This window comes from Micropterus salmoides, unplaced genomic scaffold (genome assembly GCF_014851395.1).
Source record: "Micropterus salmoides isolate LMB-PRFRI ecotype aquatic unplaced genomic scaffold, ASM1485139v1 Ms_hic_scaffold_2120, whole genome shotgun sequence".
In the NCBI taxonomy this organism is placed as follows: domain Eukaryota; kingdom Metazoa; phylum Chordata; class Actinopteri; order Centrarchiformes; family Centrarchidae; genus Micropterus; species Micropterus salmoides.
This window is the reverse complement of record NW_024041286.1, coordinates 1-22,922: the sequence shown is the minus strand read 5'-3', so window position 1 is coordinate 22,922 and position 22,922 is coordinate 1. Positions and strand designations below refer to the sequence as shown.

At 39.0% G+C, this 22,922-nt stretch overlaps 3 protein-coding genes across 4 annotated transcripts; all 3 read left to right on the top strand.

Annotated features, from left to right (window-relative positions):
• Window positions 1–612: 612 nt before the first annotated feature.
• LOC119916713 (chymotrypsin-like protease CTRL-1) lies at window positions 613–1,458 on the top strand (the record flags this gene model as incomplete). The annotated part of the gene is given in 3 exon segments (XM_038736701.1): window positions 613–755; window positions 898–1,009; window positions 1,012–1,458. Coding segments are annotated over 3 exon segments (485 nt in total), but the record flags the coding sequence as incomplete, so codon positions are not given.
• A 1,610-nt stretch (window positions 1,459–3,068) lies between these two features.
• Window positions 3,069–11,284, top strand: LOC119916715 (prostasin-like). 2 transcript variants are annotated; one of them, XM_038736704.1, is made up of 6 exons: window positions 3,069–3,341; window positions 3,842–3,862; window positions 8,077–8,239; window positions 8,555–8,807; window positions 10,710–10,831; window positions 10,921–11,284. In XM_038736704.1, the coding sequence occupies exons 1-5, from the start codon at window positions 3,287–3,289 to the stop codon at window positions 10,725–10,727; spliced, it is 510 nt and encodes a 169-aa protein (XP_038592632.1). In that variant the 5' UTR covers window positions 3,069–3,286; the 3' UTR covers window positions 10,728–10,831; window positions 10,921–11,284. The 2 variants fall into 2 exon arrangements, with proteins under 2 accessions (XP_038592632.1, XP_038592631.1); XM_038736703.1 differs by having other exon boundaries at window positions 10,692–10,831.
• Window positions 11,285–15,493: 4,209 nt separating this feature from the next.
• LOC119916714 (chymotrypsin-like protease CTRL-1) lies at window positions 15,494–19,917 on the top strand. The gene is made up of 6 exons (XM_038736702.1): window positions 15,494–15,615; window positions 16,195–16,215; window positions 17,369–17,531; window positions 18,234–18,499; window positions 19,328–19,467; window positions 19,607–19,917. The coding sequence occupies exons 1-6, from the start codon at window positions 15,531–15,533 to the stop codon at window positions 19,874–19,876; spliced, it is 945 nt and encodes a 314-aa protein (XP_038592630.1). The 5' UTR covers window positions 15,494–15,530; the 3' UTR covers window positions 19,877–19,917.
• The last annotated feature ends 3,005 nt before the right edge of the window (window positions 19,918–22,922 follow it).

Sequence of the window (22,922 nt, the reverse complement as noted above, 5' to 3'; positions counted from 1 at the left end):
TAGGGTGCAAAGTACTTCAGACACACTTGCATTTTTGTGGTGAAAATCGATCGTCCTGCCTGTATGCGATAAGTCAGGGCTTAACATTGTAAGGTCATTTTATAATAATGTTTAAAGGAAAAGACCTTGATGTTTTGTATTTTTCTTATTGTCAACAAATCCCACGAACAGACTCAAACCAGCAACATGTCAGTCCGTCTCTCAACACTGTCTGACTTCTTGTCTATTGCTCTCAGCTCCGAGCCCATTGGTTCCTTCTGAAGACGTAAATCTTCACAGACATATAGTTTCATGTTTAAAAACGTTCAGTAATTACCTAAAACAGCTGCTCGCTGTAGTTTCTTTCAAACAAACAGGAGGAAATAGTACATTTGTTTTTGCACTATTTTCAGTGGTGGATGAATCCACATGTGGTGCTCTAGAGAGTATTTGGGGCAGTAGGACGGTGAATGTGGGACCAAATCCCTTTGTCCTGTGTCTTAGCTTGACAAACCTTAACACAGAGGACAAGAGGGAAGTACTGCTGGACCACAACAAAATCAGGCTATGAGACACACTGTTGACAAAAAGAAAAAGTACAGACTCTACATTAATATCTCTTTTCTTTTTCAGCTGCACTTCCTTCCCCAAAGAGGCTGCAGGAGGTGAGTCTTCCCATCGTGTCCAACAGGGATTGTAGGGAGGTCTACGGTGGTATAGTCACAAACAACACAATCTGTGCCGGTGTGACCCAGGGAGGACAGGGGACCTGCCAGGTGAGTCTGTCTGCAAAACACTCCATAACACACATGTTTAAATCTGCACTAATAAACAGATCTGTCACTGGTGATAAAAATTACAGTATTTCCCTCTGAGAGTAGAAGTATGAAGTATAACCGACCTGTCTGACGTCTGCAGGGGGATTCAGGCGGCCCGCTGGTGAAGAATAACGGCTTTATCTGGGTTCAGGCTGGAGTTGTGAGTTTTGGATCAGATCAAGGTTGTGCCGTGCCTAATGTCCCACAAGGCTTCACCGAGTGTCCGAGTATCAGTCCTGGATCAACAGCCAGATCAGCACCAACCAGCCGGGCTTTATCACCTTCACGGAGAACAGTTCAGCCTCTGGGAGCGGTACAACCTCTGGGAGCGGTACAACCTCTGGGAACGGTTCAACTTCTGGAACCTCTCACCTGGTTTCCCTCTCGGTTCCTCTGCTGCTGTCCATCTTACTTGTTGACTTCTACTTCTCTGTCCTTTCATAGAAAGTTTAATTATGATAATTAATGAACCAGGATAGAGTCAACATCTTTGTCTCTCTGTCTCCTGGTCTCATATTTTGAGCCTTTTGAGATTAATTTATTTAAACAAGCAACAAAATCTGGTATATGAAGGCATTTTTGTATCTTTTTAATGCAAGCAAAAATGTCGAGAGCATATTTGTCACTGCAATCGAAAATAAAATTTGTGATTAAAAACAAACCGGCCTTTTTTGTGTCACAAAAAAGTTTTTTATAGCTAATCCGTCCTCTTTGATTGCAAGTGAAAAAGTTTTGCGAGTCAAAAATGGTCAAGATTAGAGTTTCTATTGGTGGGTGTGACTGACCAATCGTGGGTTTGGATCGACTGCATCGCCTAGGTTTGCCACCTTTGTGACGGCCCTGCCTAGTTGGGTGTTTAACTGTGTGGTGTTGGGCAGTTTACTGTTCTCATTTTGTCCTTGAAGGTATCAGCGCCCGTAAGCCAGATTGGGAGCACCTGGCCCAGACGCTGTAGGAGGATAAATACTCTGGACCTTTTGCTCTCGAGCTCTTTCATCTGAGGGCTGTTTCACAAAACCAAGATAGCGGATTAAGGCGGGATTTTCCAGATATCCTGGGTAAATTAACCCATTGTCGCGAATTCGCATCATACCTCTTCCTTGTAGACTGCAAGCCAAAATAGCACATGGATTCCGCCAAAACCTAGGAACCTTTTGCAAGCCCTTGTTTCTCATTTATGCCTGTTGTCGCTAATTTGCATCGTACCTAAATTTATATCTTTTCTATGTTCTAAAGACAAATTAGCAATCTTCACTTAATTTAACATCAGCTTGAAAGTAAATGAAAACACAAATTATTTTTTTTATTTTTTGCAAGGTAATTCAAAGTGCTTTATATAAAAAAGTAACAGGGAAATATAACAAAGTTTTAAAAGATAAATAGAACAAAAACAGGCAGGTCTCCCACCTTTGCTTATTTACTCCTTTGATTCCCCATGTCCCATCTATCCCCCCTTTAGTTACTTAGGGACTCTAAATGGTATGGTCCATTTTAGGGGTGTTTGAAATTGTATTTAAAGATTCTTGAGGTTTGAATATTGGGGAATATATTGTGATATTTACAATTACAGGTGAGAAAGACCCCCTGAACTGTTGTTTTTGAGGGGTCGAAGTTTTAATTAGTATTAACAAAGAGCACTTCACACGAGAGCCAGATCCAGTCTTAACATATTTTTAACCCAACAAAGAGCTCAGGCTGTAAGTTCATGCATCTAAGCGCGTCGGCTATGCATCAAAACCGGTAACAGATAGTGTCAGTTATGAGCAAATTGAAAAAGAGCTGTATGCCATTAAATTTGGATGAAAGAAATATCACCAGTATGTCACTTTGGGAAGTCACGTAAGTCCATCATGTGGAAACTGCTAGCAGCAGCGCATACAAAGATATGACGTCACCATCATCCACAGACCAAGTCAAGCCATCCTGTTGCAGAAACTCTTTCCAGGAAATCACTATCTGACCAAGACAACGCTATCAGTGAAGGCATGGACATGCAAGTGCACATGATATATAGCAATTTATGTGTCAGCGACATCAAGCTGAAAGAGAGCAGAGACTGGAAAAGACACTGAGCTCAGATCATAGCAGAATACTGGAACCATCTGGTTGAACTTTCGCAGAACTTTCAGAGCTTGAAAATCATCATTCCTACCTCACTGTGCACAGAGATGTTATCCAGGATTCATGCAGAGAGCACGAGACATCCTGTTTTGTCCAGGGATGAACAAGCAGATTAAGGAGATGGTTAGAAAGTACTACACGAGTCTCGAGCACAGACCTAAGAGGCATGTAAACCCGGAGTAAAATCTTGTAGGCTTTGTGTACACATACCTGGCCAATGAAAGTGATTCTGATTCCAAAAAGTAGGCACAGCAGCAGGCTCGGGGCCATACAAAGTGTTAATTTGTTTTGTTGGTGAAGAAGGGCGTGTGCGGCATGTCAAGGCGGTTTATCCACTTATGACAAGACATTGTTGGTAGAATCGCACCATGGAAGTCAAAGTGTTGGTTTGTGGCATCGTGCTCGTGGTTTTAGCGGTTACAGGTGAGCGCTGTTAAATCACAGTTGATCACCTGATATGTTTTGTGTTCATAATGAAAAGAAATTTAGACGGTAGGTAGAAATGACTCTTGTGTTTCTGTGTAATTTTCAACTAATTGCTAATTTAGAAAGCTTCATGTAACGTAAGACTGTGGAAGTGCTAGCAGCCACCTGCAGAAATGTTTGACTGAACTTGAAAAGAAGAACTGGCAGTTTGACTCTGTGTGTTGGCAGGAGACTGATTCAGTTTTATTAGAGTAATAACCTAAGAAATGTCTCTGTGTAAAAAAATTGCGGTAAAACAATTTATTGAGTGTACTTGAAAAATCACAACAGAATGAAGTGAATATAAGACAATGACTCGAGTGTCTCAGGACACAGGAGAAACCAGCTGGTTTTGTTCTGAAATTATTTTACTAATTAAGAATAATCACTGCACAAACAACAAGCAGACAGTTTCATGTAAGTGACTAAATGTATTGTTATTTGTGTCTCTCCTACAGGAAGCAACGCACAGTTAGATGGTGAGTTCTATTCTCATACTCTTCTGTTCTGTTCTGAGTCAAAAACTGTCTCTCCACAGAGGTTGGTTAAAGTGTGATGAAGTTCAGACATTCACGTTCCCCTCAGGTCGAGTCCAAGTAACTTTGGTGATCCTCTGACTTTTCATGTAGCTACTTAGACAGAAAGCTTCTGAATTCGGCTTCTTATGTGCTTCCAGCAGCATGCTAACATGCTAAATGTTAGCAGCAGGTGTCAGCATTTTACAATTTTAAATTTAAAATATCAAGCAAGTGTTGAAAAATGCTAAATTTGACACTTTCAGGGAAGAATACTAGATGACTTCAGAGTTTAAAGTGATGAAAGAATTTTCACTTGAAGCCAAGCATTTTTTTTTAAGATTATTTGCAGAAACACAAACGTGATATTTACAGCATCACCTTGAGGTCAGAGAGGGTAGGTATATGTACCTGACGAGTGAGTGAAATGTTCAACCCACCTGCCAAATTTGTGTTGTAATGCTTATCCTGCACAAACACTTTAGCAAAAAAAACTAAGAAAGTGTCCCAGGTTTCAAGTACAAACTACAACAGTGATCTGAACACCCCCATTAACGGCAAATCAAAATTGGTCACCTTGGACTTTGAACCCTCATTCTCACAGTAGGTGACTTACTGACTGAGCTACTGTACTTTACAAGCTACAGCTTGATCACTGCAGACTCACCGTTTGACCGATTTGAAAAACCTTTGCAACACTTGATATCGGCCATCTAGACAATGTCTGTGTTGATTTTGGTAGCATTTCAAGAAAGACTTGTAAAGATATAGATGTTAATTGATTTAGCATATTCTGAAAAATATAGAGTGACAGACTTCTGAACTGACCATAGGTTGCAGTGAGTTTGTCACATGTCAGTGGATGTGCTGAAAAAATTTCAGCTCTCTATGACGTACGGGTGATTTTCTTCTTAGAAATTTACACTCCCACTTTAAGCAATAATTTTTAAGTGTGTATTTTGAATATATGTAAAACAGAAACATCTGAGAAGAAATGCAATTTAATAAACAAATTTTGTAATTTTTTGTAAAATACAAAAGTTTAAATATGATAAAAAACAGATTGACATATCAAAATTCTTTTGATAACTTTCGCATCAATTAGCTAAATGGTGTTAAAAATAGCTTTTTGAGAAAATCTGATATTTTTAGGCCATAAGAGCAAAGATGGAGATATTTCCAAAGATTAAAATAATTTAAAAGAAGTTTTACTTAAAACAAAGCTATTTTTGAAAATATTGCAAAACGTAAAATATGATTGTTATAGCACCAACATGAGGTCTGTGAGTGCCATTTTTTTTACTGAGTAGTGGGGGAATTTGCAACCCATCTGCCAATTTTGATGAGTTTCGTCGAGCAGTTTTTGCTGCACAAACACTTTTAGCGGAGAAAAAGAAGAAGGAAGAAGAACAACAAAAACAATAGGATTCCTGTAGCTTCACCACTTGGATCCCTCATAAAATAATCTGTCTTTATAGAGCACTTTTCAAACTCTATGTTACAAAGTGCCTCTACAAAGGCAGAAAATACACAGGTTCTAAAATCCATCAGGTTTTACTATAAAACTAGGAATTACAGTTCAAAGAAAAAAAAATCAGTAAAGGTTCACAGATAAAATACTTTAAAAATGAATAGCCCGCTTTTATTTGCTAAAATCACTGAATGACCCTTTATTTGGGACAGGCGTCCATATGGGACAGGGCTTTAATTCCTCTAGAACAAAACTTAAATAGACTATGAAACAGTTTTTTATTTCAAGCAGAATATTACTTATATAAAATCCAGTAATATCAAATACACTAATTCATTTGATCTTGCTCCAACAGACGGCTTTTATTTTGAAGGCAGCAACGTAACGAAAACAACAACAACAACAGGGTGCAGACTCCAAACCCGCCGATGTTGTTGCACCGAGTCCAAGCTGGCACGATCTTGATTATTGTGTAATACCTGCAAGCTGCCTGCCTGCTGTCGTCTTTTCTGCAGAGAGGAAACATGCCGCTTGAGAACATACGGTGTTTTTTGCCATTTTGTGTCCGTTTCGTTGGAGATATCGGATCGATTGATTCCCCCCCATAACTGTGGGATGTTCCGTTCTCAATCTACAGGCCTGTAAAGCATGGGAGTGCTTTTGGTGACAGGAATGTTGATGAATACTCCTGTTTTTATCAATATTTCAATGTTTTGTCATTTGTAAATAGGTTGTATGGACTGAAAAAGTGTTTTAAAGATATCTATCAATACAAGTCGGAATTTAAACAATAAATGTTGCCAAATATGGAAATTCGCCTGGTATATTTGAAAATGTTGTACGATAACTGTTGTATTTTAGTTTATTTTCATCAGATTTACAGTTACAATTGCATTCTAGGTGTAGAAGAAGATATTCAGTTGCATTAAAAGCTAACTCAGGATGGTTTTGTTGGTTTATTGCATCAAAATATAGCTTTTTTTACCAGGCGAGGATAAAAATATCAGATATTTTCTTTATTGCATCTCCATGTAGTCTGTAAAAGTCAAATAAATATATTAATACACAATGGATTCATATTCCTTAGCTTCTGACTTTTCAAAGGAGACCAGAATTATGCATCTAGGCCAAATGGTTGAGGAGTTATTCCTGATTCATTTTGGGTATGTAATTTTAGGTGTTTTTTCTGGAAAAAGGGGTCTGCTTTCAAGTAGTTAAGAGATTTTATAGAGCCAAAGAACTTACATAAAAACCAGACCAGGCGTTTAATGGAGACCTGCGTTCATTTGTCAAAATGTGTTCCACTACGCCTGTAAATGGATGGGCGAAGAGGGATAATGGATAAGAAGAGGTTTACAAGAGTTCACTGACTCAGCCAGCCTGATTTCCTCGGACAGCAAACACTCTGTCTCTTCATCCTCTGAAACCGACAACAGGCCTCGAGGATCTCAGAGTACATACGTGACTAAAAGGTCAGAGATAGAGCATGGAGAGACGCCATTAAGAGTCTTAAAAGAAATCAATACAATTTTAAAATCTGTTGTAAAACATACTGGTCACCAGTGTAATAAAGCTAAAACGGGGGTGATCACGTTTCTTGGTTCTGCAGGCTGGGTGGCAACTGTTGGAATCGATCAATAGATTTTGGGTAAAAAAGAGCAACCGAGAGGTAACAGCTATGGCTAAGAAGGACGGAAGAACAAAAGTATTGCAGCGGATGTAAAACTTATTACAAGGTAACGCAAAAGTAGTAAGGCAAGGCAAGTTTATTTGTATAGCACATTTTAACAACAAGTGCTTTACATAAAACATAAAAGCAACAGGGAAATATAAAAAGTTTAAAAGCAACATAAAATATAATAAAGTTACAGTGTTAGAATAAGGGTTAAAAGAGTTAAATGAAAAAAAGCAATGATAAAAAGCTAAAAACAAAGAAAAAGAAAACAGGACAGTAAAAGTTACAGTGCAGTGTAAGTTATCAATAAAGAGAAAAATCTTAAATATTTAATTAAAAGCAATGGTAAAAAGAAAATTCTTCAATCTTAATTTAAAAGAACTGACTGTTTCAGCAGACTAGTATTTAAAAATATTCTCGCCCTCAAACTTAAGGGGCTCCATAGCTTGAGGTTAATCTATACAGCTCATTCACAGCAAGACAGCGAAAAATGAATGAAAATATGAGATTAAATCACATATATATCCCTAACAACAGGGTTGGGAGGGTTACTATAAAAATGTAATCCGGTACAATTACTAATTACTTCTTAAAAAATGTGCTCAGTAATGTAATCCAAGTACCAGAAAATAAAAGTAATGTAACCTGATTACTTCAATACCAAATACGCAAATAAAGACAAGATGCATTGTCTGCTCAGTGTATTTTTAGAGAAACATACAATTATAAAATATCCCATTTCCATGAAGTCAAAATTGAAGTTCAGGCCTAAATGTTTTTATATGATGCCTTGTACTAGGCCATTAAAATGTTGATCTGATGATGGCGCTAAACAAAAGTCAGAGGATCACCAAAGTTATTAAGAGTTTGTCCAGAGGGGAACATGAAGGTCTGTGCAAACTTTCATAACAATCCATCCCACAGTTGTTGAGATATCCAAACCAAAAAAGCTGGACAAACAGACAGACATCATCATTGATAGCAAATCTATACAGATGATGCTACCCAGACAGTAAACAGAGTTTCCCCCAGATTGTGGCACTGCGCCACTCAACGCCAGGATCGTAGGAGGGGCGGATGCTGTTCCAGGGTCGTGGCCCTGGCAGGCCAGTCTGCAGACCAATGGACTGCATTTCTGTGGAGGCTCCCTGATCAACAACCAGTGGATCCTGACTGCTGCTCACTGTTTCAACATGTGAGCTGTGATCCTGTACCAGGGACTTCATTTATGCTACAAAGAGAAAATGCAGTGAGGATGTGGCCATAAACCACATTAAAACCACTTATCATGTTTTTATTTATGCTGTTAGTATTAATCAGACACCATTACAGCTGTTTCAGGTCAGTTCCGATCTTTATTGTTCTACAAGATTTTTGGGGCATTTGGGATAAATAAAAACTTTTTGTCTCTGACTATAGGGGAGAATGTCAAATTCTTCAAAATGAGGATTGGCTATGATGGATTCAGCTTTCGTGTGATTTGCAACATGTTGTCTTTTCTGCATATCAGCCCCACTCCCAATCTCATCGTTTACCTCGGCCGTGACACCCTGAACTTGTTGACTCCAAACGGAAAGTCCTGGACTGTGTCCCAGATCGTCAAGCATCCAAACTATGATAAAGAGACGTTCAACAACGACATAGCCTTGCTGAAGCTGTCCTCTCCTGTTACGTTCACTGACTACATCAGACCCGTGTGTTTAGCGGCGGACGGCAGCGCCTTTAACATTGGGACGACCTGCTGGGAAACATCAAAACTGAGAGTGAGAATTTAAATTCATTTTACAATCATTTTAAATGTATTGCTAATAGTGAATGATTGTACTTTTTATTGTTGTGTTTTGCAAACGATTGCACATGAATATAAACCAGAAAAAGTGCAGAGGTGATGACGTCAACAGCAGCCAAAGTAAAACCAAAAAACACTTTTTGTACTTTGTCACAATTTTTATGTGAAGTAAGATTTTGAATGCAGGACTTAGATCATGGCCGTCTGGACTACCTTTCTTAGCCTGCTGCCATCGGGACACTGCGTGGATAAGAAGCAGAAAATGGATGGATGAGTCATGATTGTGGTTTTCAGTTTTATTATTTCCTGTTACTTTTGGTTTAGCCTGTTCTGACTTTTGCGTTTGTTCCGTGTTCAGTTCCGTGTCAGCGGGATATCTTAACACCTTTGATCTCCAGCCTACTAGCTATCTGCAGGCCAATCATCTATTCCCGGGCTGCTATCTTACAGCAGACCAGCCAACCACTCTTGTCCTAGCTGCGAGCTGGATCATCTCCTGTTTTCTATCCTTCAGTTAGTTCTGGCTCCTTAGCTTGATCCTAGAACAACAAGTCCACATAATGGTAACTAGTCCACTAGCGGGGGCCAGTTTGTCTCCCTGCCTACTAGCAACCTGCTAACTAGACCCCACCTGCCTGATAGCTGCTTGTTAGCTAATGACCACATGCCTGTTTCCCGGCCTGCTAGTGCTTCGCCAGCTAGCCACCTAGCTGCCTGTCTGCCTGACCCTCACCATGTCTGCGTCCCCAACAAGCAGCACTCCTTTGTGGGCACGTACTTGGCCATTTTTCCTGGCACCTGTGGAGGTCATAAGAGGAGACACGGCAGAGATGCTCACAAGTCTTTCCACTAGAGTCCAAGTCAAGTCTCTCAGGGTATAATGAATGTTGTATCACCTGCTACATTCAAACCAGGCGGCTTATAAAACTGCTTTGCTATAAGGGATTCTGTAACTGTAACCTGTAAAATGCAACTAATGACAGCTTATTAACTACTGTAAGTCAACACCAACTGCAGGCTCTCAAACCCAGTGTAACATTAACTAAATAAAACGCTGAGCAGCTGCAAATCCCGAAGTGCAGTTGAGCAGCAGCAACCCCTGGACTGGTTCTGGTGCTACCCAAAGTGCAACAACTGATCCCAGCCCCTGCTGCAGGTGATGAACATATCAAACCCCTTGATCCTGCTGTCCAGCCACAGCAGATTTCTGACTTCCCGTCACTAGAATCCCAAGCCTCTAATGAACTGTTGCCGCCCCCTACCTCTGCTGAACAGCCATCTCCTGACTCTGTGCAGCCTCTTGTTCCCACTGCCTTGCCTCCGAAGAGGATGTTCTGCCCCCTGAACATTTTGAACTGTCCACTTCTGTCCACTAACCCCATTGAGCTGCTGTTCCACTCAGTGTGCCTACTCGTCTGTGTCTGCATCTGGGTTCAACCTTGTAGTTCTCCTGCCTTTGCACTTCCATCCATTGCAATAGGATGAATAATTTCTAACAGTTGTGAATTTTTTGTACTGATGATTTAAACTGGAGAGTTTCACGTCCATCCAAGACTTGCGGATGAATCCACATGTGGTGCTTTAGTGGGTATATACGGGAATATCCGGCAAGATGGCGACAGCGGAAACAGCTGATCAGTCGTGAGTTACGTCAGAACTTATTCGGCATTCGGGCATTAACTCTTTTTTGACAAAGGCAAAAAACACCTCAAGCGAACGTAAAAACTTTTTTGCAAAATTAAGGACGTTTTTTTACTTCAAATTTGCGCATATAAAATCACTGATGGTAACACGGCTACAGTTGACCAAAAAAAATAATACATGCAGACTCAACATTAATTAATTAATGTTTTTTCAGCTCTACTTCCTTCCCCAGGGAGGCTGCAGGAGGTGAGTCTTCCCATCGTGTCCAACAGTAATTGTAACGCTTCCTACGGTTTCATCACAAACAACATGATCTGTGCCGGTCTAACCCAGGGGGGACAGGGCACCTGTTTTGTGAGTCTGTCTGCAAAAATACTCTTCCATCAACTGATAACTCTGAGAGTAGAAGTTTGGAGTATAACCGACCTGTCTGACATCTGCAGGGGGATTCAGGCGGCCCGTTGGTGACTAAAAACGGCTCTGTCTGGGTCCAGGCTGGAATCGTGAGTTTTGTAGCACAAGAAGGCTGTGCCCTGCCGAATGTCCCCGAAGGCTTCACCCGAGTGTCCCAGTATCAGTTCTGGATCAACAGCCAGATCAGCATCTCTGGAGCCGCTCACCTGGTTCCCCTCTCGGTTCCTCTGCTGCTGTCCATCGTCCCTGTTCTCTTCTCCTTGTCTGTCCTTTCATAGAAAATTTATTTAATACACCAGGATTTAAAATCTCTGTCTCTCTGTCTCGTGGTCACATATGTTTTGCCTTTTAAGACTCATTTATCTTAAAACAAGCAACAAAATCTGCTCCTTGAGTCAATATTTTCACCCGTTTTTACCGTTCAGCTTCTCGTGTTTTGCAGAAAAGAGACGACAGAAGAGAAGAGAGAGATCAGAAACTGGTGTAATGACGCTTAATTTAAAGAGTAAAATAAGGAATGTTCTATCACTCTATTTCCTTATTTTGTATTTATTGATGAATCATTATTTAAAATAAAATTGTAATTTTTTTAAAAAAGCTTTTAAATTTAACTCATTAAACAGTTTTTCTAATATTCCATTGCACAGTTCATTTGTTTCCTTTCCTAACATTTAATTTCCATTTTCTAATTGTTTCGATTAAAAGACGCTATAAAATAAATATGTGTGAATTATACAGTGACAATCGGGGGGTCAACTTTTTACGGGTTGTAAAGGGAACCCAGTACAGCGCAGACACATGCTTCAGTGAACTTAAGTCTTACAATGCTTACAATATCCTTGCTGATAAATCACATTAATTACACTATGGGTGCCTCACATCACACATCGTTTTTAGTCAGCGGTCACCAAGTATTCTAGAGCATAACTGCCTGCAAGTCAGACCCGCACACAACAGCAGACCCTCCCAACGCTCATAGACCCACAAAACTACAAATCTGTAGTATTCTACAGGTCAGCAGTGGTTTACACATCTGTAGTGGTCTTCAGGTCTGTAGTGGTTTACAGGTCTAAGGAAATGTGGGCTGGTTTGTGTTCTTCTAACATTATGTGTTTGTTGGCAGGTCTAGGCACCAAGTCATAACCTAATTATTTCTTGATATTTATTATATTTGTTATATTCTGACCCACTTCTCTTTCTGCATTCATTGGCTGTAATAAATGAAATAAATCTGTAGATGTTGCCTAAATGTCGAGGTTATACATGAGAACATGTCCACAGACATTTACACACAGGAAAGATATAATAAAATAAAAGCATTCATACATACATGTATACAAACATATAGTAATCTTTAAACCAAATCTTTTAATCTTTCCACCATCGGGTTATTAAATTCAGACAGGAGCCATTTTAAATAGGATCCTCATCAACAGCTAACAGAAAATAATTAGATATGGTATTACTTTATCACCAGGGCTGCTTGACATTAACACCTGCCAACGCAGTCACTACCACTAGCCACTTCGGCGTGGGAAAAATTGTTGTCTTGTCAACAGACATCGCAGTGCGATGGTGCACACGCCAAATATGACATCCAGACTTTTGTCAAACGAGAATATAAAAGTTCTGTGACAGGGCAGCCACAGTCCCTTAGACCTGTAGACTGTCGGCCTCCCACCTGCTTTTAACCTGATGGTATAATCTCTGTCATCACACACGACCGGTCGCATGCACACACGCACGTGCTCCCCCCACTGGCTTCCTGTCCAGTACAGGATTGATTTTAAAATCTTACTTTTAACTTTTAAATGCCTTAATGGACTGGCTCCACTTTACTTAACGGAGCTTCTTCACGTTCACACTCCAGCTAGAGTGCTGTGATCTGCCAGTCTCCTCGTCCTGGATGGACCCAGAAGCAGACCAGAGTTGATCGAGCCTTTAGTGTAGCTGCCCCTAACCTGTGGAACAACCTGCCAGTCCAGATCAGAACCGCCCCAACTCTCGAATGCTTCAAATCACCCTTATTATCCTTGGCTATTTTAATATCATTATATCAAACACTGTATATTATAATGATTTACAGCTGTAGTTTTTCTGTTTGTTGATGCATTTTTAACCTGTGAAGCACCTTGGTCAACCTCGGTTGTTACAAGTGTGCTATATAAATAAAATTGATATTGATATTGATATCACATCATATCATCATTTCACTACCTGTTTTAATAAAAGTAATCATGCCATGTTCTAATCAAAAGATGCGTTTGTATGGGAATAATCTGGAAAATAAAGACCTGTGTACTCGTTTCAGGTGGATGTATCTGGAAGGACCTCAGAGCGACCAGAGCTTCATAATTATAAACATAAATCCAGTCAAAGCTCGGAGGAAATGCAGATACAAAACAAACACTCCAGAAGTCCCCAAAAATGATATAGGCCTAGATAAAGTTTAAAATCAGTTGCCTTAATTGTGGATTTTTTCTTAGACAAAAATAATTCGATCGTCGTTGCTTTTGTTTCTAATTATAGTATTTACTGCAGTTATAAATAAGTAGTTAAACAGTGTTTCTGATTCAATAGTATTTTCAGTTGTGTTTTTGAATCTTCTACACCCTTGCACCACTTTTATTATATACAATAAGAAGCTACTCTTTTATGTGTTTATCTTAATAGACGTTTAATAAATGTTTTCATAAAAATGAGCTTTACACACAAACTTATCAAAGCCAATGACAAAATTAATAAACTTTAGCATGCCATAGTCAACTTTAATCATATAAAACGTAAATTCCCAACAACAAAAATGTGGCTAGTGAAAATGCTGTGTGGCTAGTAACTATGGAAATCCACTAGCCACATTGGCTAGTGAGCAAAAAAGTTGATGTCAAGCCCTGTTTATCACACATTTACATGAGCAGGTGGATAGCATTTAGCTCATAGCCTACAGAAGAACTCAGTCTGGCCTACGTGAATTCCCCCCGTTTAACTTTAATATGTCTAAAAGCTAACATTATAGTAACTTTTGTTCGACAGAGTAGAAATGGACCTATGGAATTAACATCTTTGCCTCTTCACTGGTTGTTGACATAAGTGTGGTTCTAATACCGTAACAAACATTGTGAGTGCAAAGATTTTGCAAGCGCAAGTTACGCATATCCTGGGGGCTAAGCCCCCCCTGTTTTTCAATCCTAGTGACGTCCTTGCTTCCACACCTCTAGGGTGAGCATCCGCGAAGTGGTTTCTGATAATTTGCCTACAAACTTGCTTACTACATAATTTGTAATCATGATCCACATGTCTTAGCCCGTCATTTGATATTATTGTAAAAAAAAAGAAACTGTGTCAAGAAGTTGTTAAAGTTACTGACAGGTGCTTGAAGTGGGCCGGTACTCTCCAGTACGCAGTACCGGCACCTCGACATTTTACTCTTTGGCATACCGGGACTTTTTCTTGCGTACCGGGACTTTTCCCAAGCTGCTCTCCTCTGCCCTCCCCATATCAGGTTATCTGGGCGCTACGTGACGCTCACCTGTTCCCGTTCTCGCCTGCCTGCTAAAGAAGAGAAGCTCGTGTGCCTTTCAAGCAGCCCTGTGCAGAAAGTAGCAATGACACTTGTCTCGAACCGACCAATCAGAGGCTGGATGGAGAGGGACATTTAAAAATATTTACAGATAGGCGTCATTTACACTGGGGACGCTGGGGACAGGTCAGAATCAGGATGTCTCCATCACTTTTTGTAAGCTTTTGTTAAAAATGTTCTGAAAAACAGCAACAAGAAATGTTAAATTACAAATGAAACAATGGACATAAAACATGCAATGCAATTGAAATTACTGCATTATATTCCATTATATGTTTATATTTTGAATTGTCACCTTAATTTTGTTTCCCTTCATATAAAGATATTTCCACCATAAATTGGTGCAGAAAATGTCTCCAGAATGCGGGAAATTAAGTGTTTAATGCTCAAAGTCGTTAATGTTATAATATTTACTATAAAGTGTTGGGGACATGTCCCCAGCGTCCCCAGGCCAAATGACACCTATGCCACAAACAAACACTAATCCAAACCACATTTTTCCAGGCACTGCTGTCAAGCTGGGACATTTACAACATTGTTATTATTAATTGTAGTCCTATGGAATTAAATACACAATAATAATGTAGTAATAAAATAAACAACGGTAGAAATAATAAACATGTAACTTAGGAACCAAGCTTAATTTCACCTGCTAAGCCTATAGATGGCATTTTAATCATTGGAATGAAATTTGTAGAAAACAACATCGCTGGGTTTCATATAAGGTTTTCCAATAGACTACATGTACATTTAAAGATTATTTGTAACAGCACGTTTACACTATGTCTATTTTATTAAGCTTGTTGTCAGGTTTATTTCTGCTTATTATTTTATTATTATAATTCTTATTATATGTGCATGTATCTTGTACTTTGTACACTGAGAGTGATATAATGCCTGGGGTTAAAATCTTGTAGGCTTTGTGTACATATACCTGGCCAACGAAAGTGATTCTGATTCCAAAACGTAGGCACAACAGCAGGCTCGGGGCCAAAGAACGTGTTTTGGTTTGTTGTAAAAGAAGGGCGTGTGCAGCCTGTCCAGGCGGTTTATCTACTGATGACAAGACAAAATTGGGAGAATCTCACCATGGAGGTCAAAATGTTGGTTTGTGGCGTTGTGCTCATCATTTTAGCGGTTACAGGTGAGTGCTGTTAAATCTTGTCTCAGTAGAGAACCAGACTTGATCACCTGATTTGTTTTGTGTTCATAATGAAAGATAGATAGACAGAAGAGATTGACTCTTGTGTTTTTGTGTAATTATCTACTTACAGCTAGTTCATTTATTTATACACTTCATTTATTTTCATGTATTATTTATGTATGTACCGGGGTTTTGCTCTCTGGACACGGCTTCACCTGTTCACACAGGTGAGGTAAAGTAAGACTGAGCACAATCCAGCAGCAACAAGTAGAAATATTTGACTGAACTTGAAAAGAAGAACCGGCAGTCTGACTGTGTGTTGACAGGAGACTTGATTCACAGTTTTATTATATTATTAAACTAAGAAATGCATCTGTATCAATTTTCTTTTTAGTAAAACGATTTATTGAGTTTACTTAAATAAATAAAACATAACAAAGTGAAATAAAATCGACGACTTGAGTGTCACAGGAACACCAGAGAAACCGGTTGGTTTTGTTCTCAGAAATGTAAATATGCCTGTTAAACCATTTTAGGTATCCTGTAAGTTACTAAATGTATTGTTTGTCTCTCCTACAGGAAGTAATGCACAGTTAGATGGTGAGTTACATCCTCAATTATTTAATCATTTAATGTATTTTTGCTTCAAACAGACATTAATCCAAAAGCAGTTTTTAGTTGCACTTTTGAAGCTCCATTAGAGTCAAATACTGTCTCTCCACAGAAGTTGGTTAAATTGTGACGTTCATGTTCCCCTCAGGATGAGTCCTACTAACTTTGGTGATCCTCTGACTTCTCATCCAGCTTCCTGTTCAAAACCTCCAACAACTGAATTTTACATCAGCTCCTGCTGTGCTTCCAGCAGCATGCTAACATGCTAACATGCTAACAAGCTTCTTTATATTTTTATCTTTATTTATTGAGCACTTTTCAAAATCCATATTTCAAAGTTACTTTCACAAGGTCAGAAAATAAAACACACAGATTGTAAAAAAACATCAGGTTTAAATATAAAATATTTAGAAATCAATAAAATTCTAAAGCATTGTGACCATTTTATGAAGCTAAAACAGGAGCGATGTGATCACATTTCTTGGCTCTAGTTCTAGGCCGGTAAAACTGTTGCAGAAATCCAGGCGTGGTGAGATGAAGGTGAAAGTTAACAGATTTAATTTTTTATATTTCTAAGCTGGTAAACACATGATTGCACAAGCTTTGTTGTGTGCTGCTCAAATCTTAAATTCTGTTTGAACCAGACAACAAGATTATTTAAAACAGTCTTGATATGATCCACTAGGGAACCAGCAGAGGGCAGAAATTGCTTTGCCATGAGCTGGGACTCAATGATAAGGATCTCTGTTTTGTCTGAGTTCAACTGGAGGAAATTATTTGACTTCACAAAGGCAGACAGAAAGTGAACTCCAGGGTCTGCGGATCTGGAACTTTTATTCGTCCGTCTTAAAAGTTTATTGTTGTGACATCACTGAAAATGGAGATCCTTTGTTCGTTTTCTTTGAATCTTCATCTGGGCCTTCACAAGGACCAGGGACGGGCAAAAATACATTAAAATGTGTTTAATATAAGATAAGTATATAAGAGCCCTTACATGTCTGATATGCCAAACTACCTCAGCACATACAGAACACAGTACTTAACAGAACAGGGAAAAATCTGGTGGATACGTCACATTTTCACAGAGTTATATGAAAGAAACTGTTTTCAATCACGGAAAGTAAATTCTGTTTCCCTCCAGTTTGTGGCACTGCGCCGCTCAACACCAGGATCGTAGGAGGGGCGAATGCTCCTGCAGGGTCGTGGCCCTGGCAGGCCAGTCTGCAGAGCAACGGATTTCATTTCTGTGGAGGCTCCCTGATCAACGACCAGTGGATCCTGACTGCTGCTCACTGCTTCCCCAGGTGAGCTCTGATCCTGTCACAGCTGTTTCAGTTCAATTCAGATCGTTATAGTTCCAAAAGAGGAATTTGTTTTGCAGCAAGTCTTCAAAAAAAAACAAACAACATAAGCAGAATGAAAGCACAATAAGTTGAAGACACTGACAGAGCTGCTGCAATAGAGAGCCTAAGTCCCTCCCCTTCCGCCTCACTGGACCTTATTTCAGAACTATTTGGGCTTGTCATTGGCGAGAGACAACTAATGTTATGATCCCATTGTGCCCTGAATCACACGCTTGATGTCTGTTTAAAAGATACTTAAATTCAAGAGAGTCGCAGTTTGTCGTGAAACTGTAAAGTAACATTTTGTTTTGTGAAAACTGCTCAATGAACTTCATCTCTCGTCTCACTCAGTGTACATGACCAACATGTTAGCATGGTAATGCTAAGCTAATGTTTATTTCTTGCTGCTTGCTAGCTGACTTAGCTATGTTCCATAGCTGTGTTGTGAAGATAAAGTACCTTTACCTTTAATTCCTCCTCTTAGTCCCAAATTAGGCTTTAATAAATCTTGGCTTGTTATGTAGAAGAAATTCTTTGAATAGCAACATTTCCAACTATATTTTAAGATGACTGAGAAATTAAGATTATAGTTTAGTCTTTCACAAAAAATCATGGACCAGTGTCTGTCACATATTTAAACATGTTGTCTTTTCTGCTTCTCAGCACCCCATCCGGTCTCACCGTTAACCTCGGTCTTGAAGCCCTAGACTTGTCGAATACAAATGGGATCTCAGGGTCTGTGTCCCAGATCATCAAGCATCCGAACTTTGATAGCAAGACGCTCGATAACGACATAGCCTTGCTGAAGCTGTCCTCACCTGTTACCTTCACCAAGTTCATCAGACCCGTGTGTCTGGCGGCGGGCGGCAGCGTCTTTAACGCCGGGACGACCTGCTGGGTCACCGGATGGGGGAGAATCCAAACTGGAAGTGAGAATTTCAAATCATTCGACAATTATTTTAAAGTGTTTTTAAAATTAAAGCACAATTATATGAACCAGAACCACTTCAGAGGAGATGGGCAACAAGATGACGCCCAAGTAAAATGCAAAACCAATTTTGGTGCTTTTACTGAAGTGAAAGTTTGAATGCAGCACTTTTACTTTTTTTATAAATTGATGGCTGTCTGGACTGCCTTGCTTAGCCCACTGACACAGATACTCTGCCATAGATCAGGGGCAGAAAACAGATATTTTCTTGTATGTTTTCTTACATCTTTCATGTCCAACCAAGACTTAAAATCCTTAACTGTGACTCACCAATCATCATCTATGGGAAAGGTGAATGGGACTTTTACTGCAGGAACCAGGGCTGCCTGAAATGGTTCCCACTGAGCCCTGTGTTTAAAGGAAAAGTCCAAATTTATCTTAATGTCAACAAATCCCAAAAACATGTCAGTCCACCTCTTAACACTCTTCTTGTCTTGAGACTTCCTGTCTCTGGCCCCAATTGGTTCCTGCTGAAGATGTAAATCTTTAAAGACACCCAACAAATGTATAGTTCCATGTTTAAAAAAGGTTCAGTAATTTCCTATAACTGGTGCTTGCTGCACTGGCGACCTGTCCAGGGTGTTCCCTGCCTTTCGCACGATGTCAGCTGGGATTGGCTCCAGACCCCCGCGAACCTGTACTCAGGATAAGCGGTTGACGGATGGATGGATGGATGGATGGATGGATGGTGCTTGCTGCAGTTTCTATGAAACAACCAGGAGGAAACAATACAGTCAGACCCAACGTTAATATCTCTTTTCTTTTTCAGTTTCACTTCCTCCCCCAAAGACCCTACAGGAGGTGAGAGTTCCCATCGTGTCCAACAGTGATTGTAACGCTGCCTACGGTACAATCACAAGCAACATGATCTGTGCCGGTGTGACCCAGGGAGGACAGGGCACCTGCCAGGTGAGTCTGTCTGCAAAACACTCCTCCATCAAGTGATGATGCACATGTTTAAATCTGCACTAATCTATAGAATAAAAAGGACAGTATTTCCCTCTGAGAGCAGATGGATGAAGTGTAACGACCTGTCTGACGTCTGCAGGGGGATTCAGGCGGCCCGCTGGTGAAAAATAACGGCTCTGTCTGGGTCCAGGCTGGAGTGGTGAGCTTTGGATCAGATCAAGGCTGTGCCGTGGCTAATGTGCCAGAAGGCTTCACCCGAGTGTCCCAGTTTCAGTCCTGGATCAACAGCCAGATCCCAACCAACCAGCCGGGCTTCGTCCTCTTTGGAACCGCTCACCTGGTTTCTCTCTCGGTTCCTCTGCTGCTGTCCATCGTACCTGTTGCCTTCTCCTTCTCTGTCCTTTCATAGTTTAATGATTATGGCACCAGGATAAGTCAAACTCTCTGCCTCTCTGTCTCGTGGTTTCATTATTTTTTCCCTTTTGAGATTCATTTACTTTCAAACAAGCAACAAAATATTTCCTGTTCCAGCTCAGTTTCTTGTGTTGAATGAGTTTTGCAGAAAAGAGCCAACAGAAGAGAGAGAGAAACTGATGTAACAACACTTGATTTGAAAAACGAGGAATGTTTTCATTACAGATTAATCTGCTGATTATTTTCTCAATTCATTAATTCATCATTCTCTCTTTCTCTTTTCTCTCTACAACTTTTGCACAGAAACATGTCTTGTTGTATTTTCATTGCTTATTATTATCTCAATAATAAATAAATAAATTAATTAATTCCTTTATAACTCACCCAATTTCAGTCTTATCCTCAAAGTAATTCAGTTCATCATCATATAAATCCTCACATCAGAGAAGCTGGAAACAAACAATTGTTTACATTTTTGTTTGTAAAATGACTAAAATCAATTGCATGAAATAGTTATCAATTAATTTTCTAATGATTAACAAACCATTGTGTTAACTTTGCTCTAAACAGGTGAAATAATTTCAACTCATTTGCAAAATTTTCACTTTAGTGGAAACTTTAAAGTCGTTTGTGTCGATGTAATGAAATGAAATAATGAAATGAAATTTATTGAGCCTGGAGTTTTAATCATAGCTTTTAAATGTTTATTCATAATCAATTAATAAAACAGACCCATTTAAAAAAAACTATTAAAAAATCAATACTGATTTTAAATAACGCTTCAAACTAAAAGTGAAAAATACAACAAAAGATAATTAAATAAACCATTTAATGACTTTATCCTTGTTTTGTATTTAATGATAAATTATAATTTAAAATGCAATTTAACTTATTAACTGATTTTTCAACTATTCCATCACATAGTTCATTTGTTTTCTTTTTTTGACATATCATTTCCTTTAGGCTATGTGATTGATTAAAAACTTTTCTTAAAGGTTTAGTGTGTGAGATTTAGTGGCATCTAGTGGTGAGGGTTGTGAATTGCAACCATCTGTCCAGTCTACCACTGCCCCCTAACTAAAGAACAAAAAACAGTGCAGCACATGTTGTAATCTGAGAAACATTCGCTGCAGAATCCAAAGTTGTCTCAAAGTGGGATTGAGCCCCAACCCTTGGATTGCAGTCCTGCACTTTACTGACTGAGATAACCAACCAACATGTTGATGTAAGTCAATGTCATGACTTATATTCTCATCCACCATCTAATGGTTGAAAATATTGCTCCGATTCAAAACTTATGTGCCGACCCCTGCAGTATATTATTACTACTTCTTCTTCTAACGTACGTATTCAACATAGTGATGAGTGTCTGCACTGCCTGAATTCTACCAGAAGTAGAAGAAGAAGATCGTAGTGACGAAATGCGCTCTGTAGGCTGTTCATTTACAGCTACTGTAGAAACATTGTGATGCAACATGGCGAAGGGGGTGCCCGCGGTGATGTTGATAGAAATGGCTCATTCTAAGGTAATAAAACATAATGGTTTGTTATGTAAGGTCTTTACACACCACTGAAAACACAGTTATGGATATTATATTGCATTTCTGCCGATAGATCCTCAGAAATATTACACACTGAACCTTTAAAAAGTGGTGAACGTATTAACATGGTAACAATTAAACACTAAAAGTTTATAATTATTTCAGGGGCTCCAGACTACAATCAAAGTCTGAACAGATTTTGGCCTGAAATTGAACAAACACACAAACAATACTTTCTGCTGTTTTTTCATGAAAAATTTTATTTATAAAAATTTGGACAGAAGCTGAATTTTAGAAGTTTATCATGTTGAACCTGTGATGTTGCAGATTGATGGTGAAGACATGTACATATTTAATCTACTATTAATTTACTGTAACTATTAATGCCTATTTTTTGCACTGAACACTTGCAACTGTGACTTAGAGGATACATGAAGTACACAATTTCATCATTTTACATTAATGCGGTAGTCAAATACACACACACACCTCAGACAGTATCAGCGGTTGGGATTTATTGCAGGGCTGTGCAACTGGATAACCTTTTACAGCCGTTCCTATTTTTGTTTTTTGTTTGTTAATCTGTCCTTTTAACTGTAAATGTTAATTAAATGCTTTTTTCTGATCATACGAGTTATAATGCTGAAATATATATATATTTCTGATTGTCTCACATGTTTATCTGCCATATACATTTTTAATGCAAGGATTTACCACTAATGTGTACATCTGGATTATTTTGGTATTGCTACATTTACATTAGGATTTCTGACTGTGGTATATGTAATATGACTATAGTCATAGTTTTCAAGGTAAAATAGTTCATACAAGATATATCATGCTGCAACCTTATTTATCAAGGTCATTACAACTATAGACGAAAAAAAGGGCACTTTATGTTGTACTGTATCAATATGGCTGTTTAAACAGATCTGTTCTGTTGTATTTGTGATTTGCTCAAATAAAAACATATGAGAATGAGATACTATGAGATATTATGCTTTACGCATACAGTTGAGGCCAAAATTAGTAGCCCCCCCAAGAATTATGGAACATTTTCCTAAAATTCTTCCCAAGTTTGCAGCATTGATAAAACTTGATATAATCAAACATTCATCAATGATATTTAGTAGCTTTGGTACATTTTGGAAAACAAAATACAGTTTTAGGCTTGCTTATATCAAATATGGTGGTCCAAACTATTAGCCCCCATTTTTGCTTTCAAAACACACCTAATTAACCAATCAGCTTTCAAACAACACCGTGCAGTCAATTGGCTTCCTAATAACACCTGAGCGTTCAGTCAGCATAAAAGGACTCCAAGAACAGGGCACTTGAACCCATATTGAGAGCTACTGAAAAGACTACTTTTACTCACCATGCCAAAGACAAAGGAGATCATCTTGATCTCAGAAAGAATAGTAAAGCTCATGATAAGGGGAGAGGCTATACTGCCATTTCAAAGCATTTCACAGTGTCTAGAACGTGCATACGCTGCCT

What these genes read in the sequence shown, in the direction of transcription:
- LOC119916714 (XM_038736702.1), top strand. Translation starts at nt 15,531, where the DNA reads ATGACAAGACAAAATTGGGAGAATCTCACCATGGAGGTCAAAATGTTG. An exon ending in AAGTAATGCACAGTTAGATG is followed by an intron (nt 16,216 to 17,368) that starts GTGAGTTACATC and finishes GTTTCCCTCCAG; the next exon opens with TTTGTGGCACTGCGCCGCTC. An exon ending in GCTGCTCACTGCTTCCCCAG is followed by an intron (nt 17,532 to 18,233) that starts GTGAGCTCTGAT and finishes TCTGCTTCTCAG; the next exon opens with CACCCCATCCGGTCTCACCG.
- LOC119916715 (XM_038736703.1), top strand. Translation starts at nt 3,287, where the DNA reads ATGGAAGTCAAAGTGTTGGTTTGTGGCATCGTGCTCGTGGTTTTAGCG. An exon ending in CGTGGTTTTAGCGGTTACAG is followed by an intron (nt 3,342 to 3,841) that starts GTGAGCGCTGTT and finishes TCTCTCCTACAG; the next exon opens with GAAGCAACGCACAGTTAGAT. An exon ending in GGGAAACATCAAAACTGAGA is followed by an intron (nt 8,808 to 10,691) that starts GTGAGAATTTAA and finishes ATGTTTTTTCAG; the next exon opens with CTCTACTTCCTTCCCCAGGG.